Source organism: Artemia sp. Qi Xiang Cuo, chromosome 6, assembly GCF_049724085.1.
Source record: "Artemia sp. Qi Xiang Cuo chromosome 6, ASM4972408v1, whole genome shotgun sequence".
NCBI classification, from domain to species: Eukaryota; Metazoa; Arthropoda; class Branchiopoda; order Anostraca; family Artemiidae; genus Artemia; species Artemia sp. Qi Xiang Cuo.
Genome location: NC_142799.1, coordinates 64,267,395 through 64,287,489, shown reverse-complemented (window position 1 = coordinate 64,287,489; position 20,095 = coordinate 64,267,395). Strand labels below are relative to the sequence as shown.

Here is a 20,095-nt window from a genome sequence, read left to right as displayed (position 1 = left end):
GACTGCAGTTAAATTATAGAACTTATAAAGTCAACTCATCCAAAGACAGCATTGCCAAAACACCTGGGCCTCATCTAGGACATTTTCCAGGCTTAAACTCGTTGGAAATTAGGGTAGTTTCAACTGATATCAATTTTTAACACGCTAGAACTACTTTGTCCTGATAATGTTTTGGGCAATTACTGTTGTTAAAAAGAAACAACACAGTTACACAGAATACATCCAAACAACAGCAAAAGTGGAGTCTGAAGCACACCATACTCGCAGCACGAATCTCAAAAGATAAATCTAAAAATCTAAAATAATAAATCTAAAAAGATATATGTATAAGTGCATATGTATTTTCTCTTTTTTATAAACAGTTCCTAGTTGTTTATAAAAATGTTTTTGAGCCGGTCTTGAGCTAAGGTGAATGTTAACTCAAAACTCTAAACTAGGCGTACGGAAATATGTGTTATGCCAATCATGTCTGGTCTTCAGCGCCTCTTATTAAGTAAATGTGCCTCTGGAAATACGACTAGTGAACAATTATCCACTTGAGGGACCTTTCTCACTTTTTAAATTATTTTCAAAGAATTGCGACAAGCGCAAGTTTGAGATGTGCCCATTTGTTTTTGAAACATCAGTATGAGATTTGTATGCGTTATTTGGCTCACAGCAGCCGTGAGACAACTCTCTTTGGGGATTAATTTCGTGTCTTTTTAATAATATTTCTCAAACTGAAAGTTCAAGCCAACCAATAAAACTCTTGTGCGTCATCTTGCTCAGGCCAATATTACTTCATTTCGCTCACATTCATATTATTCGACTTTGCTTTCACTTCACTTTGTATACACTCTTTTTTATTATATTTTCTAAAAACCATATTGCTCTTTTTTTCAATAATATGTTTTAACTTTTCCCACAGTAATATTAATTTAATTTTTTTAACTAATACTGTTCATATTTGCTGACAGTCATATTAATTTACTTGGATAAACTGACATTACTTCCCTTTGTTCCTACTCGTACTGCTTCTCTTTACTCACACTCATATCACTTCACTGTGGTTACATTTATGTTATTTCACTTACTTTGTCCTCATTTTACTTTTCAGTTGAATTCGTCAACAGTCAAGTTTTGCTCAAAGGTTGTGAAACCAAAGGGTATCTGATCTTAAGTGCCGCCATAGCCCAACTTTTAAACAGAGTTCATGAGCCAGTTTGGAAGGATCAGACACTGGTGAGTAAAACATCGTGGATTTGCAACTTAGAAGGTTTGCAGTATTATGCCACTGTTAGTGCAGGCAGTAAGGATGATTTGGAAAGTAAGTACCTGTGATATGTAAGCCCTAGGGTATCTTAGATATAATGGGAATTTATTTTAAAAGTTATCTTTTATACATTTTTTGGGTCGTCCCAAATATGCTAATTTGTATTGGGGTTTATTGTAAATATAATGTGGTAATGTTTATTTTTGTTTTGTTAGTGTTGCATATAATTTTAACTGCTATGTTTTTTCTGACACATCGTTAATAATAATAAAAAACACACACAAATTTCGATTTACATTTAAAGTTGATGCTGGTCTCCAAAAAGAAAGAGAAAATTATAAAATATTTTGAATTTTCATATGTAAAAAAAGAAAACTAGGCTAAAGTAAACATATTTAACAAGACATTTAGACAGGCTATGAGCTTACTGATGAGAAATAATCCGCTTACTCTCTTTGAATTTTACTGAATATCGACAGGTTTTCGCTTCCTGATTTTGCTGATTTTCCTATTTATTTTCCTACACTGATTTATTTTCCACCAGTGATTTATTTTCCTGTTTATTTTCCTCCGCTGATTTTGCTTCTAACTTTATTTTTTACACTTCTGAAACGTTGGTTACAATAGGACTTAGTGGATGTTATTGGTGTTGTTGTTCTGCTTTGAGGTGGATTGCCTTTTGTATCCGTCACTTTTTACGGTTGGTTGCCCCGAAAGTAAGAACACTTACTTGATGTTCTGTAGAATACTTTTGGGCAATTCAGACAACCTAAATACTCTGTAATATATACCAAGTTTTGAGTTTCACACTTTATTTTCTTATCATTTTCCCTCTTTAATTTTTTCTTTTTTAGATTTTTTTCCTAAAAGTTTTCTTCTTGAGATTTTCCTTTTTAAATTAAGAAAAAACCTCGTTATTTTTTCTTTCTGTGATTTTTCTCTTTAAATAAAGAGGGAACCTTCACTCATTAAATTTTCCTGTTTCTTAAATCTCCTTTAAAGGACATTTCCTTTAAATTTCCTTTATAATATGATATGATGTATTTACTTAACCTTAACAACAATTTACTTACAAAAATCATATGATTCACCCAAAACCAAATGGTTGACGTGGGTGAATCAGCTAAAAAACACATACATATAACATCATTTAAATCTACTATAATAAGAAAGATAAAAAGAAAAAAAGACAGATAAAAAAAGAAAAGAAAAAAATGTAAAATATGTAAAGTAATATTAATACTACGGGTGCAGCAACTACGTATCATGTCCATACTTTGGAGTCTGGCTCAACAACCTACACACTATTAAAACTTAATATAAATCGAATCAAATCAAATCTCCTCCAAAATAAACAAAACTGAAATTCATACTTACTTAATAATTTTTCTTTCAATTTTCTATCTTCTTCGTTTCATTTTCCCAGTTATTTCATAACTTTATACTTCATAATAAAAGAAAACTTAGACTTGGCAGACACTACAGGTGAAGTATAATAATCATTCGTACCCCTAGTATTGTGGTTATGTATATTCTGTTGCCTCTGATAAATTGCTAGTACTACTACTACACACTGCCTTTCCATTTACAATAAAAAACTAATTCAATTATAATTCTATTACGATTAAAAATATAGAAAATAATCTCATTCTCTTTCATGCTTTTTTGGCAACTCATAATAATGTGTCTGATATTATCAACCACAAAACAACATCACGTAATCAGGAATGATCACAGACATTTTTTAAATAGACTACTACTAACAACTCACCGCAGCACCAAGCCACCTGAGGCCAACACAGCTACGCACGCTCCTCCTCCATCCTAATCTATTCAAACCTTACCTTTTTACATCTGCCCACGAAGTTCCCATTTCCTTTAAATCTTTCTTTATGACGTCCTCCGACCCCAGACGAGGACGACCTGCATTCCGTTTATATATTATATATTGCCGAAAAGAACAATCTTCGGCAATCTGTCATCCTTCATCCGTACAACGTGCCCTAGACACCTCAACCTTTCTTTCATTATAGCCCTAGAGAGCGGTAATGAACCACATTTTTCGTATAGCCTATTATTTGAAATACGGTCAGTCAGCCGGGTACCGAGAACAATCCTTAAGCGATTTCTCTGGAAAACATGAAGCAAGTCTTTGTCCGCTTTTTGGAGTGCTCATGTTTAACGGCTATACCTGGCCAATATCACCACTGCGGCGTCCAATACTCTAAGCTTGGTTCATTGAATTATTTTCCCGTTTGTTAAAACTTTTTTTCAACTTTAGAAAAACACCCCGAGCCTTGGCTATTCTACTTTTAACATCTTTACTGCTTCCACCATCTTCACTAATAATACTACTAAGGTAAGTGAAGCTGCCCACCTGATCAATCTTTATTGGCCTATTATGTGCATGTTGAGTTCTGATTCTAGCATTATGATGTTCTTGTTTAATTTTTGTTCTTTGTTGTTGTTTTTTCTCATGTTTTTAAAAATAGAAAACATACTGTTCTTAAGACATATTGTTTCCATTAAAAAGAAAATCCTACTGACCTTTTAGAGAGTTGAGGCGGTAGTGGTCCTATTTGGCAAACTTTTTATCACGTTATGATTTTTTTAAAGTTGTTTTGTTGTTGATAAATTTGAAGAATAAAAGTAGAAATTATTCCGTATATGAACGGGGCTGCCCCTTCCTCAACCTTTGCTCTTTATGCTTTAGTCTTAAAGTTTTTTAGGAGTATGATTCATTCAAATTAAATAGCCCTTGTGTTTGAGCCAAGTTTCTTAAATAATTGTGACAAAATGACAAACTTTAGTGTAAAGAGCGATAGTTGCTCCTCGATTGCTTATGACAAAGGGCACCAGTCACAACAGCTGGGTAGCTGTTGTGAGTGGTGAGTCTGTATCCCCATATTTTGCACCATTTTTGAGGTTCCACTAAGTATTATCCAGAGTGACTATACCTACAGAAACTCAAGGACAAGATATTGCAGTGGCTACTGAATTACTTTTCTTATAACTACCCAAATACTGAAAATGTATTTGGGTAGTTACTTGTACATTAGAAAATTAAAGAAAAAGTATGTGACCTGTGGAATACGATTTGCCTAGGCTACTTTTCAAAACACCATCTATTGATTTATTTATATTCCGAATCGAACATTTCACCACCACTACAAACATTAATTGATATTAGTTCCTTTTCCTTACTATAATCAATGGTTAAATAAACTGTATTTTTAACTTAGGGGAGACAAGTTTAATAAATAAGATATTTAAATACTGTCTTTTTTTTTAACGGAAAATGAAATTTCTTGGCATTACTTGCTGCAAAGTGTAAACTTTTATTTTTAAGAAAATTGTCATTGTTGATGCTTGGAAGGAATGGAAGTGGGTGAATTCTATTTTAATCTTAAGGCTTACCTAGGTATGATGTTAGTCCATTGATGTGAGAGCATACACAGATCTTTGTAGACAGAGATCTTTATGGAAGTCCTACTGCAACACCAGGGGTACCAATTGGGGTAAAGTTGTAGGGGCATTTGCTTTCTAATTTTGAGATACATTCTTTTAATTTTTTTTTTAATTCCCCCCCCCCTCGTGTTGATTTTTAAAACAAGTTTTAGTATCTTCAAAAGACAAAACAAAAACTACGGCTCACCCTATTTTTTTAATGGCTTCGCTTTACAATACAAGAGCTGATAAAATTGCAACCAGGCATCCAACAAGAACAGTTGCAATTAAGGGTGATAATACAGAGGTAGACCTAAATAACTAGCTGAGCACGGTTCAAGCACCTTAGGGAAGCCAGAATTGCGGCTTTCTGCGTTTGTTCACCTGACCTTTTCTATGCTTTTGCTTACCCAAAACAAAAAATATCTTCGATTTGACACAAAAAGATAAGAAATCTGAGCAAAGGATGTTCTTATATCAAAGGTCTACTACACAAACCATCTATATACAAGATATATCATTTATATGAGAAATGGTATACTAACGTTAAGTTCAACTCAAAATCTGTTTTGATGCATAAATATATTTTTTCTTTTGAACGCTGGCTATATTAACAATTTGTGGTATTGGCTATACTTGGTCTATTTTTAAGACGTCATTCTATGCATTTATCTTTATTTTCGAACTGGTTATAACCTAGTTCGGCGTCACCATGTACAATAATTCGTATTATAGTCACACTTATATACTCACTTTATTATAGTCAAGTGACTATAATATATTATAGTCACACTTATTATAGTATATAGTCAAACTTAGTCTTATCCAAATAGGGAATAATTTTTATTTGGCTTCCAGCAATTATGTGGCTTGGTGTTGAACATATTGGTGAAAAAGAGGTATCGCACATACTAGACTTGGTAGGATCAGGACTGTCTGTCGGTGTTTTTGTGAGTGAAACTGTAGGACCTTCAAACGACCCGGATAATACCCCTATCCAAGTAAGAGTTTTGATTAATGATCAAGACAACTATAATAAAAATAATGTTAAAAAAACAACAAAAGTACGAAGAACAAAAGGGAAAACTTTTTGTAAGACAGTGGAGATAATTTGAATGAATATTTCGGCCCTATGTCCAAGGGCCGTCCTCAGCAAGACAAAAATATATAAAAGAAAAAAGACTCACAACAACATGCGACCAATAAAACCAAAAAAGTGGAAATTTTTTCAAAACAGTCCTAGCATCATTACTTCAGCGAAGTTCAACCAGGACTCTTTAATGAGTGGAAAATTTACAGGAAAATTTAATGAGTGAAGGTTCCCTCTTTATTTAAAGAGAAAAATCACAGAAAGAAAAAATAACGAGGTTTTTTCTTAATTTAAAAAGGAAAATCTCAAGAAGAAAACTTTTAGGAAAAAAATCTAAAAAAGAAAAAATTAAAGAGGGAAAATGATAAGAAAATAAAGTGTGAAACTCAAAACTTGGTATATATTACAGAGTATTTAGGTTGTCTGAATTGCCCAAAAGTATTCTACAGAACATCAAGTAAGTGTTCTTACTTTCGGGGCAACCACCCGTAAAAAGTGACGGATACAAAAGGCAATCCACCTCAAAGCAGAACAACAACACCAATAACATCCACTAAGTCCTATTGTAACCAACGTTTCAGAAGTGTAAAAAATAAAGTTAGAAGCAAAATCAGCGGAGGAAAATAAACAGGAAAATAAATCACTGGTGGAAAATAAATCAGTGTAGGAAAATAAATAGGAAAATCAGCAAAATCAGGAAGCGAAAACCTGTCGATATTCAGTAAAATTCAAAGAGAGTAAGCGGATTATTTCTCATCAGTAAGCTCATAGCCTGTCTAAATGTCTTGTTAAATATGTTTACTTTAGCCTAGTTTTCTTTTTTTACATATGAAAATTCAAAATATTTTCTTTTTTTTGGAAACCAGCATCAACTTAAAATGTAAATCGAAATTTGTGTTTTTTTTATTATTATTATCGATGGTTCAGAAAAAACATAGCAGTTAAAATTCTATGCAACACTAACAAAAAAAAAATAAACATTACCACATTATATTTACAATAAACCCCAATACAAATTAGCATATTTGGGACGACCCAAAAAATGTATAAAAGATAACTTTTAAAATAAATTCCCATTATATCTAAGATACCCTAGGGCTTACATATCACAGGTACTTACTTTCCAAATCATCCTTACTGCCTGCACTAACAGTGGCATAATACTGCAAACCTTCTAAGTTGCAAATCCACGATGTTTTACTCACCAGTGTCTGATCCTTCCAAACTGGCTCATGAACTCTGTTTAAAAGTTGGGCTATGGCGGCACTTAAGATCAGATACCCTTTGGTTTCACAACCTTTGAGCAAAACTTGACTGTTGACGAATTCAACTGAAAAGTAAAATGAGGACAAAGTAAGTGAAATAACATAAATGTAACCACAGTGAAGTGATATGAGTGTGAGTAAAGAGAAGCAGTACGAGTAGGAACAAAGGGAAGTAATGTCAGTTTATCCAAGTAAAGTAATATGACTGTCAGCAAAGATGAACAGTATGAGTGAAACAAAGTAAAGTAATATGACTGTGGGAAAAGTTAAACAATATGAGTGAAAAAAAGAGAGCAATATGGTTTTTGGAAAATAGAATAAAAACGAGTGTATACAAAGTGAAGTGAAAGCAAAGTCGAATAATATGAATGTGAGCGAAATGAAGTAATATTGGCCTGAGCAAGATGACGCACAAGAGTTTTATTGGTTGGCTTGAACATTTAGTTTGATAAATATTTTAAAAAAGACATGAAATTAATCCCCAAAGAGAGTTGTCTCACGGCTGCTGTGAGCCAAATAACGCATACAAATCTCATACTGATGTTTCAAAAACAAATGGGCACATCTCAAACTTGCGCTTGTCGCAATTCTTTGAAAATAATTTAAAAAGTGAGAAAGGTCCCTCAAGTGGATAATTGTTCACTAGTCGTATTTCCAGAGGCACATTTACTTAATAAGAGGCGCTGAAGACCAGACATGATTGGCATAACACATATTTCCGTACGCCTAGTTTAGAGTTTTGAGTTAACATTCACCTTAGCTCAAGACCGGCTCAAAAACATTTTTATAAACAACTAGGAACTGTTTAAAAAAAAGGAGAAAATACATATGCACTTATACATATATCTTTTTAGATTTATTATTTTAGATTTTTAGATTTATCTTTTGAGATTCGTGCTGCGAGTATGGTGTGCTTCAGACTCCACTTTTGCTGTTGTTTGGATGTATTCTGTGTAACTGTGTTGTTTCTTTTTAACAACAGTAATTGCCCAAAACATTATCAGGACAAAGTAGTTCTAGCGTGTTAAAAATTGATATCAGTTGAAACTACCCTAATTTCCAACGAGTTTAAGCCTGGAAAATGTCCTAGATGAGGCCCAGGTGTTTTGGCAATGCTGTCTTTGGATGAGTTGACTTTATAAGTTCTATAATTTAACTGCAGTCTGTCAGTAACTAGTATGACTGTATCTTTACGGATTAGAAATCTTTACGTTCCTCGTTTAATTTTTTGCCTTGGAGTACCTGAGTATTTCCATTTTTAGCAAAACACCATGTAACAGAGGTAAAGGGTACTATCAAGCAACCGTTTTAAAATTAAAATAACTTTCCTTCGAAAATATTCAATAACATATACCAGTTGTTTTTTTGTCACTGTTAGGGTTGCTCTGTTGCCCAATTCCTCTTTCACCCTAAGACTAGCACCAATAACAGTGATTTGCTTACCCCTTCGTTGATCGGTTTATTAAATATTTTGTGTAAATTCAAACATGAAAAAAAAACTAAGCAAAAAAACTCACAGAGAAACTACAAAAGGTGCTGGAATAAAGACTTACAAAAGAAAATTTAAAAAAACGCATCAAAAATATATTTATATGCATTTTTTTTAGTTTTTACGGATCAGACAAAATACTGGGATGGGGGGGGGGGGGGGTTCAAAACTGGTAGTCCCCCCTGGACACAGTTTTGCTGAGAAGAAAAGAATTATCTGAGGGTGTGGCAAAATACACCATCTTCATAAAGAACAAAATAAAAAATCCGGATGCAGCTTCTGCATCACAAAACCGTACATCTAGGAAACTTCACAAAATCTATTCTTATGACAGTTCCATTTGACTAAAATTTTTATTTGAATAGTTCTAACCTTTTTCTCAAGGGCTTCAATTTCCTTGACCAGCTTCTCATCAGCCTGATTTTCTAACAGGGCCTTATTGACAAAAAAGGACTCTTTTTCGAGGCGTCTTAACTGGGACAGAAGGAGACTAATTTGATTTTGTAACTGCTGAATTGGCTTTTTTTGATCTTCAATATTAGAAAGCTGCAACTGGAAATGAATCTTTTGTCGCTTCTCCATTAAGGTCTTTCTATGTGGCTCAACATATAGAATCAAATTATTAATGACGTCCAGAACCATTGCATACTATAAAATATCGAAAATAAAGAATCATGAAGACAGTACAAAAAAGGGTGACATTTATTTACTTAAGGCAAGTCATAGAGGATATTTCCAGCTGGTGAAAATGAAAATATAATGTAAATATTTCGAAAGAAACCTCCGCTCAACCGTCCTCAGTACCAAAATAGAAAACAAACACACCGTAAAAACAATCACTAAAATAAACAAAAAAGAAACCGTAAAAAAGGAACGCTATCAATGCGACGGTGAAAGGGTAACTGAATAAAATATCTGATATTTCAGACAATGGTAGAGACATGTTTCAGAAAAGGGTAATATTTGTGACATGGGAAATATCGACACTTTTCAACAGCATCATTCAATCAACATTGTACCGATGAGTTTACATATTTATGGTATCGTATCAGATATCAGTAGCATTTTGTATTCGTATTGTAGTTGTATTGGTATCAAGTATTAGTAGAGAGTAGTATTTGTAGTCTGGAGTATTTTCTAAATTTAAAATCAAAGATATAAAAAAGAAAAAAAATCATAAAGACAGTACAAACAAGTGTGGTATGAATTTAATTAAAGCAAATCTTAGCATCTCGGACGTAATCATGTCCCAGGAAAGTGCAACCACTTTGTTTCTATAACAGTTTGTGCATCAAAATTATCGTTAATATTTGTATCGGTAATATTTGTGCATCGAATATCTATACTTTTCAAGAGTATAACTAAAACGACATATTTGCGGTAATGTATCAAGTTTCATTAGTATTTGCAGTTGAGGGTATTTGCTAAACTTATTTGGCAAGCTCGGTTAATTTGAAAAATGATTGAATAAATAGTCATGACGGTCGCGTCCAATTAGGCTTTGACAATTACTTTGTCACTGTTCGATAGTGAATTTGTGACAATGGTTCGAGTGTGACATTGCATTTTGGCCGCGACCGACTTCGGGCCGCGTGTGTGACCAATTCGTACCGAGGATAAAATGGGTTTGGGTGCAGTATTAGTAAAGAAAAACGACCACGTTTTGGACAATGGTACGATTTACGGCAATTTAGTTCAAAGTCGATACTAAGTTGTCTGTCATAAGCAGTATTTTAATTCACGAAAAGTGTTAAATATTTTAATTAAATTTTTAATATATAGAATTGGTTAGGTATTTAATATGATGCGTTCCAGGCGGCGTGCTTTCCATAATTCCCAGTTGTAGTTTCCATAATTTTGTTAATAAAATATTATATTTTCATCATATTTTGGTATGATTCATTAGGATTAACCTAACTTTACTTCTTGGGTGTGGTCGATGTAATAGGCAAGTACCGAGTAAATAGTCGTGACGGGAGTTTTTAGGCTTTGGCGATGATTTTGTCATTGATCGATAGTGATATTGTGACAATGGTTCGACAGTGACATTGCATATTGGACGCGACCGAATTCTGGCCGCGAATGTGACCACTTCGCTAAAATCGGTTTTGCTGCAGTATTAGTAAAGATAAACGACCACGTTTTGGACAATGGTACAATTTACAGAATTTATTCCAAATCAGTACTAAATTGTATGTCAGCAGTCGTTCAATTCGTTCAAAATGGGTGAAAATTTTATCAAAACCATTGAAATATATAAGTTAGATTAAAAATTTAATACTAAATTGAATGGATAAGATTAAATTAAGTAGAAATTAAATGCTAAATTAAAAACCATTAAGTAACCAAAAATATTAAATGTACAGCTATTATAATAGGCATTGGATGCTATAGTAGTGAGAAGTATATAAATCATTCTTCCATTATTTTTCTTTGTTTGACTAAATATTGGAGAAAGCTTTGTCCAGAAAACAATTGCTCCTCAGAGTTCAAGCTGATCATATTTGTACTACAAATAAGACATAAAAATTAAAAATACGATACGTTACCGCTTTTTAACAGTCAGATGAAGGCGAACCAACTGATTTGAACACATTTTTAAACAACAGGAAGAAAATTAGCAGCACACTAACTTTTGGTCTAGGCCTAACATAAAATCGATATTTGTGATACAGAAGACAAAAAACAAAGAAAGGCTAAAATACAAGAAAAGGCGGATGACTTGTTCAAATCAAATTTGTCAAATAAAGGTCTCAACATTTTTTTTTGAAAATTAAAACAAATATGTTATATTCGACGTGTGTCATCCGTGCAGTCGACAGTCGTCGTACAGTCGACTCCTGTCATCCGTCGTTTCTATTAATTCAAACCAACAAAATTGGGCGATATAGGCAGGTAAGAAGGAGTTCAATTTTTGGGACCGGCAGGGGTATACATACCAAGAAAAAAAAAAAAATAGGCAAGTTATATGAAACAATACAATCATTTTGGAAGAAATAAATTTATTCAGAGAGGTGGGCATGGAACCGAAAGCCTCACTCCATACTCGACAGTAGCAAGGTCATTTTCATTGTTCTTAACTCTGTCATTTTCTTTTCCTGACAGTTTTCATCACACTTTCCTATGTTCCTGTTTTGTCACTTAGGATAGACAATAAGCATCGATCCAAAAGAGCTTCTTTTTCCTATGCTATTATTAGAGTGTAACAGGTTATTTTTTTTATTTTTTTTATTTGAAAACTCTATATGTTTCTTAGTCTTCTTCGCTACAAACTTATGCCTCTGCCGCAGCTTGCATTAGAAAATAACATTGCAATGAGTGGGTTTAAAGGATAATAATTATTCTAAGTTTCATTCGCGAAAGATTTCACTAATACATTTATAACAAAAATAACATTTAGAACTAGATAGATGAAATTTTTACTTCCAACTTACGATTGCAAATACTAAGCAGCATTTTCCGGTCAAGGACAAGCAGAAGTTTTATGACAATTTATTTGAAGTAAAGAAGAATAAATGCCCAAAACAGGAAATTTGATATGTAATAACATTAAATACAGAACATTATACGATATAGTATGGGAAAGGAGTGCAAGGGAGTGCATGAGTGTGGCAATATACATCAGATTTTTTGGAGAATGGGAGATCGGGGGGATAAGGGAGGTTTAAAGTGAAAAGATAAGCATAGGGGCATTGGGACAGAGTGGTTATATTTTTTTTATTGATCCCGCTTTGTCGTATTTTTTATAATACATATGCCACGTGACAATAATGTTGGAATGTATCAAATCATAACGTAAGGTAGAACCTCAAAAATGAGCAGCTGCAAAGACTATCGTTAAAACAATTATAAACAATAAAATTGAAAACGAGTGATAAGCTAGACACAACTCAATGTCAAAAACCGGCCTGTACTTGCGAAATTTGTAAAAATATTAAACTTCGCATGATGAATACGACTACCACCTGAAAAATACAGCCGTTTTCATTTTGAAAAACACAATATTTTTTTCATGGCCATAAAAAATGAAGTTGAAAGAAAATGAACCAAAAAATATTTTATCTATAAAAAGGTCGGGTAAATTTCAGATTTAGAAGAGAATTTGGAAAAATAATGAAGGAAAGAGGTAAAATAGGAGGTAAAATGTTTTAAAAGATAGAAAACTGACAAATTAAAAGCAAGAAATGGTAACCTAAAAATTTTGATCTTTTGGATAAAGCCAAATTCAAAATAGTTTAAAAAAGAGGGCTTTGTCCCCCCCCCCTCGCTAGAAGACCACACAAAAAATGTATGGTATTTTTCGATAGATAAAAGAACTTTAAAAAAAAACATTTTCTTCCGAACTTGACCTTTCCCGGGAAAATTTTCCTAAGATCCCCCCCCCTCTTATACAAAAAGTTTTATGGATATTTTTCTGAGAAATCCGATGTTACCTGTAGGGAATTTGTGCAAATATTTAAGTCATGAGGAGTGAGCGTGAGTGAATCAACAGCCCTTTATTTTTTGGTCCGACTATCGCTATGTTCATCTATTGGAGGAGGGGGGATGTAACAAGCCTCATCCTAAACAAAATGTTTTATGGATATTTTTCTGAGAAAGCCGATGTTACCTGAATGGAATTTGTGCAAATATTCAACTCATGATGAGTGAGAGTCAGTGAATCAACAGCCCTTTCTTTCTTGGTCCAAATATCGCTAAGGTCATCTAATGGAGGAGGAGGGATGTAACGATCCTCTATCATCGACGGATCAAGATTATCATCACCATAACAAACATAGAAGATATCACATTTGCACCTGGAGACGATTCTTTGGAGATAGAAAAAAACAACTATCAAAACAAATAGAGGTATATCACCAAAAACAAAGACAGTAAATATAATATCAAATTTAAAATAATAGTTTACAGCATTTACAATGTTAAAAATTATGTATAATAACTCATATTTATAATATTCATTTCAAATGACATTTAAGGATAGGTCTCGGGAGAATGTTGTTAGTTTTCATCTTTCCTTTAACCAATTGTTTTGCTATTTATAAATTTTTTTATTTATTCTGTCCTGTTTTTTTTATTACAAAATATTAATTTTCTGGGCTTTTGGTAGTGATTTTTGAAATAGCCATATTATTTTATATTTATAGGTTATTAACCTTTTCTTTATGTGATGTAGAGGGAATATTAATCAAATCCTGAAAATTACTATTACTATCCGTTCCTTATCATTACAAATTTTCCAAATATCTATTAACTTGTATCTTTTTACGTAATGCATTAGTAAAATTAAGTTATAAGATTTAATTGAACACAGTCTAAACACATGTTATTATTATTTTTATTTTTTTGTGAAGTTGCATAGTGAAAACAAAGGCGATAAATCTGCACACATACATCACTTGTTTATTCAGGTCTAGCTTTCTTATTTCTTACTTATTTATCTTTTAAAATTATTTTATCTTTTATTTAATATTTTATTTCATCTTTTTACAATTATTTTACCTTTTAGTTATTTATCTCCTTCATTATGAACCATTTTGATTCTACCTTTTACGTATAGCTGGTGGTCAGAAACTACAAATAAGCTAGATTAGTCTGAAGGTTGTATAAAATAGAGGAGTTCATAATTCAAGTTGTGTTTAACTTTATGACTAAAAAATTAGCAAATTTTTTTATAGGAGTGAAAGAGACTCAAAAAAATTAAGCAAATGGTGGACGGCGGAGTAACTGCTCATACTTTGTGTTTGATGAGATTCCACTCAAATTCAATCAATGTCTCTGTATATTCAATCATATATAGGCCTACAGTTGTAGTGTATATATCTTACATAGATATACTTGTGTATATATGTGTGCAAACATGTGTATAGCTATGTGTGTTTACATGTGTATATCTTGTATATCTTATAGTTAAACACAATTCTTATAGATTACACACTATGTTATAGTTTGAGTGCTCATAGTCACTGCTCACATTATTGTAAATACATAGTAAATATAAGTATATATAGTAAATACGTAGTTAGTAAATATTAAATGCTAAAATGAATAGTAAATTGCTCAAATTATGAAGTACAGTGAAAATCAAAGTTAAAATATACATTGGATAAATATTTTGCTTATTTTCACCCAAATAGTCCTTTCCGAGGGGATTCTACATCGGCCTATCAATGGAACTAATCAAATGGAGCTAGATATAGTAAATATTAAATACTAAATGAATAGTAAATCGCTCAAATTATTAAGTGCAGTGAAAATCAAAGTTGATCTTTTGAATTGGTTAGGTGGAAACTGACACAACTATAAAAATCTTCAAGGTTAGGAAAATCGATAATTTGACTCTCAAAGCAAACGATCTTCGCTTGCAGTTATGCAGTTTCAGTAGTATTGGGTGCCAAATCAAAAAAAAAGAAGAAAAAAGTGGGTAAATACTGATAAATCAGCAAAAAATAAGCTAAAACACCTGAAACTAAACAGCTTACGAAGATGGAGCTTTCGTTTGAAGTTTTAATTGTCTTTGCAAACCAACGGATTATGTTTGAAGTTTTCTGGACGAAAAGCGTTGTCAAATTTAACTAATTATTTTTGAATATTATTTCCAAGGTTTAACGTGGCAGCACTGACGAAATTATCGTAATGCCTTAAAAATTTCATTAATTTGGATCAACTAAAAGAAATATTTAGAAGATCGCGGTTTTCAGGCATGAATAGTCCAAAGATGGGCTCGAAAGGCAAAAATGGTTTAGTTAAAAATTTTGATTTTCATATTCTTTGTACTTTAAAATATTTTTTTTTGTATCTATGTACATCAAAATGTTTCTCATCATATTTCTTGCCTCTTATACTTTCTAGTGGTGAAGAAGTAAAAATTACGCTAACTCTCAAGGTTATTCTTCAAGGCAAACACAATATTTTGAAAAGGCCCAAAAGCCAAATTTTGGCCCAGATAGGTGTTTTTCAGATAACATCTCCACCATCCCTACTTCCTAAGTTTGAAAGATCACTGGTTAAACTTGGACTTTGCTTTTGAGTTTACTTATAAATTACTTTATCCAAACTAATAGCTTTGGCAACATGATTCCCAGCATTTGGCTGGATTCCAAGTCCAAATTTAAGAAGTCTATCAAGAGATTCGTCTCCTTATCTAAAGTAAAAAAGAAACACACGGTAGTATTAAATAGAACTAAAAAACCAACATATTTTGTTCTATTATTATTTACTTGATAACAATTCCATACAATATTTCAAGCCTTAAAAATAGAAATAAGAGGGGAGGTAGGAGCTTGAAAATAGCTTTCAAAACCTAATTTGGTCTGTAAATTAATTTTGAAAGTTTCGTTTACTATTTAAAGACTTGCAGTTTTAAAAGCCTTAGAATATAAGATATGACTCCAGCATGCATTCCATTTGGAATTTGTTCGCGAATCTTTTTGAAAACCTGCATATAAAAACACATAGATAACTGAAAACTTATTGAATCATCAAGCCACATAAAGCCAACGCTACCGTGCAAACTCATCTTCCAAACCTACCTTGTTCTTAACTCCACTCTTTCGTCTCTCCCATGAGGCCTACTTACTTTAAATATTGTCTTATTGCCTCTTTCCGATCCATTCAAGGATGTCCAACCTTTTAATCTCCCTGAATGCCCAAAACGCATGATTTGTGCTACCCACTATCCTTCATCCATTAACAATTACATAGCAATCTTAATCATTTTTCCACTATAGTCCAAGGCATTGGGATCAAATTGCACTTTCTGTACAGATTACTGTTTGATATACTATCCTTCAAACGAGTGTGTGGATGGCAGTTATTTAATCCCTCAATTTAATAAGCAGCTAAACAATTCAAGCCAGCAACCAAATTTTTGAAGAACAATTTTAGATTCAAGAGAATAATAATGGATCCCAAAAAGAACTAGAAATGCGACGTCAAGATAAACATGATAATTTTACATTTCATTTTTAATAAGAGAATATAATAATTAATTTTTTTCTTACAAAACAAAATAACTTACAAAAAATCTTACAGTACTTACAGTACATAAAGTGGTATAAGGAAAGCTATATTAAAAAAGTTCGACCACCCCAAAAAGAGGTACAGATAAATTTGTGAGGGCCGAAGGCATGAGTTGTCGGACTTAGCCATTGAAAGGGGATCACCTGAGGCTTTTGCAGAGGCCGAAGGCCCAATCATCAACCTAAAGAATAAAATGTAACTCATGATACAAACATGCGAGATCTGGGCCAGCACTGCCGACCATAGCGAGCGAAGGGAAACTAATTTTGATAAAATCCATATTTTTAATGTCTCGTTTTCTTTTTATCTTAAGATTTTTCCGACGTAATAGGATATTATTAAATTCTTTACTCCTTTTTTAAAATGTGCGACGAAGACCACACTGCCTTTCCATCACAAACAACAAAAGTACGAAGAACAAAAGGGAAAACTTTTTGGAAGACAGTGGAGATAATTTGAATGAATATTTCGGCCCTATGTCCAAGGGCCGTCCTCAGCAATACAAAAATATATAAAAGAAAAAAGACTCACAACAACATGCGACCAATAAAACCAAAAAAGTGAAATTTTTTTCAAAACAGTCCTGGCATCCTTACTTCAGCGAAGTTCAACCAGGACTCATTTTTGCCAAACTAAACCATTTTTGCCTTTCGAGCCCATCTTTGGACTATTCATGCCTGAAAACCGCGATCTTCTAAATATTTCTTTTAGTTGATCCAAATTAATGAAATTTTTTAAGGCATTACGATAATTTCGTCAGTGCTGCCACGTTAAACCTTGGAAATAATATTCAAAAATAATTAGTTAAATTTGACAACGCTTTTCGTCCAGAAAACTTCAAACATAATCCGTTGGTTTGCAAAGACAATTAAAACTTCAAACGAAAGCTCCATCTTCGTAAGCTGTTTAGTTTCAGGTGTTTTAGCTTATTTTTTGCTGATTTATCAGTATTTACCCACTTTTTTTCTTTTTTTTTCTTTTTTTTGTATTTTGAAACCAATACTACTTAAAATGCAAAACTGCAATCGAAGATATTTTGCTTTGATAGTCAAATTCCTGATTTTCCTAATATTGAAGATTTTTGTAGTTGTGTCAGTTTCCACCTAACCAATTCAAAAAATCAACTTTGATTTTCACTGCACTTAATAATCTGAGCGATTTACTATTCATTTTAGTATTTAATATGTACTAACTATGTATTTACTATATCTAGCTCCATTTGATTAGTTGCATTGATAGGCCGATGCAGAATCCCCTCGGAAAGGACAATCTGGGTGAAAATAAGCAAAAAATTTATCCAGTGTATATTTTAACTTTGATTTACACTGTACTTAATAATTTGAGCAATTTACTATTCATTTTAGTATTTTAATATTTACTAACTACGTATTTACTATATATACTTATATTTACTATGTATTTACAATAATGTGAGCAGTGACTATGAGCACTCAAACTATAACATAGTGTGTAATCTATAAGAATTGTGTTTAACTATAAGATATACAAGATATACACATGTAAACACACATAGCTATACACATGTTTGCACACATATATACACAAGTATATCTATGTAAGATATATACACTACAACTGTGTATACGATTGAATATACAGAGACATTGATTGAATTTGAGTGAAATCTCATTAAACACAAGTATGAGTAGTTACTCCGCAGTCCACCATTTGCTTGATTTTTTTTAGTTTCTTTCACTCCTATAAAAAAAATTGCTAATTTCTTAGTCATAAAGTTCAACACAACTTGAATTATGAACTCCTCTATTTTATACAACCTTCAGACTAATCTAGCTTATTTGTAGTTTCTGACCACCAGCTATACGTAAAAGGTAGAATCAAAATGGTTCATAATGAAGGAGATAAATAACTAAAAGGTAAAATAATTGTAAAAAGATGAAATAAAATATTAAATAAAAGATAAAATAATTTTAAAAGATAAATAAGTAAGAAATAAGAAAGCTAGACCTGAATAAACAAGTGATGTATGTGTGCAGATTTATCCGCCTTTGTTTTTACTATGGAACTTCACAAAAAATAATAATAACATGTGTTTAGACTGTGTTCAATTAAATCTTATAACTTAATTTCACTAATGCATTACGTAAAAAGATACAAGTTAATAGATATTTTGGAAATTTGTAATGATAAGGAACGGATATTAATAGTAATTTTCAGGATTTGATTAATATTCCCTCTACATCACATTAATAAAAGGTTAATAACCAATAAATATAAAATAATATGGATATTTCAAAAATCACTATCAAAAGCCCAGAAAATTAATATTTTGGAGTAAAAAAAAACAGTACAGAATAAATAAAAAAATTTAGAAACAGCAATACAATTGGTTAAAGAGAGATGATAACTAACAACACTCTCCCGGGACCTGTCCTTCAATGTCATTTGAAATGAATATTATAAATATGAGTTATTATACATAATTTTTAACATTGTAAATGCTGTAAACTATTATTTTAAATTTAATATTATATTTACTGTCTTTGTTTTTGGTGATATACCTCTATTTGTTTTTATAGTTGTTTTTTTCTATCTCCAAAGAATCGTCTCCAGGTGCAAATGTGATATCTCCTATGTTTGTTATGGTGATGATAATCTTGATCCGGCGATGCTAGAGGATCGTTACATCCCCCCTCCTCCATTAGATGACCATAGCAATATTTGGACCAAGAGAGATAGGGCTGTCGATTCACTCACTCTCCCTGATCATGATTTAAATATTTGAACAAAGTCCCTTCAGGTAACGTAGTCTTTCTCAGAAAAATATCCACAAAACCTTATGTTTAAGAGGTGGCTGGTTACAACCCCCCTCCTCCAATAGATGAACATAGAAATATTTGGACCAAAAGAGATAGGGCTGTCGATTCACTCACGCTCACTCATCATTATTTAAATATTTGCACAAATTCCCTTCAGGTAAAATTGGCTTTCTCAGAAAAATGTCCACAAAAATTTTTGTATAGGAGGGGGGGGGATCTTAGGAAAATTTTCCCGGGAAAGGTCAAGTTCGGAAGAAAATGTTTTTTTTTTAAGTTCTTTTATCTATCGAAAAATACTATACATTTTTTGTGTGGTCTTCTAGCGAGGGGGGGGGGGACAAAGCCCTCTTTTTTAAACTATTTTGAATTTGGCTTTATCCAAAAGATCAAAATTTTTAGGTTACCATTTCTTGCTTTTAATTTGTCAGTTTTCTATCTTTTAAAACATTTTACCTCCTATTTTAACTCTTTCCTTCATTATTTTTACAAATTCTCTTCTAAATCTGAAATTTACCCGACCTTTTTATAGATCAAAGATTTTTTGGGTCATTTTCTTTCAACTTCATATTTTAAGGCCCTGAAAAAAAAATTGTGTGTTTCAAAATGAAAACGGCTGTATTTTTCAGGTGGTAGTCGTATTCATCATGCGAAGTTTAATATTTTTACAAATTTCGCAAGTACAGGCCGGTTTTTGACATTGAGTTGTGTCTAGCTTATCACTCGTTTTCAATTTTA

General features: G+C 32.3%; 1 protein-coding gene across 1 annotated transcript in view; it reads left to right on the top strand.

Moving 5' to 3' along the window:
- The window catches only part of LOC148951510 (protein hobbit-like), a 114,459-nt gene that overhangs the window by 89,871 nt on the left and 4,493 nt on the right, over positions 1-20,095 (top strand). The window contains 5 exon segments of the mRNA XM_089091135.1: positions 1,097-1,306; positions 5,558-5,745; positions 17,776-17,836; positions 19,121-19,297; positions 19,390-19,517. Coding sequence (XP_088947261.1) covers positions 1,097-1,306; positions 5,558-5,745; positions 17,776-17,836; positions 19,121-19,297; positions 19,390-19,517 — 764 coding nt within the window.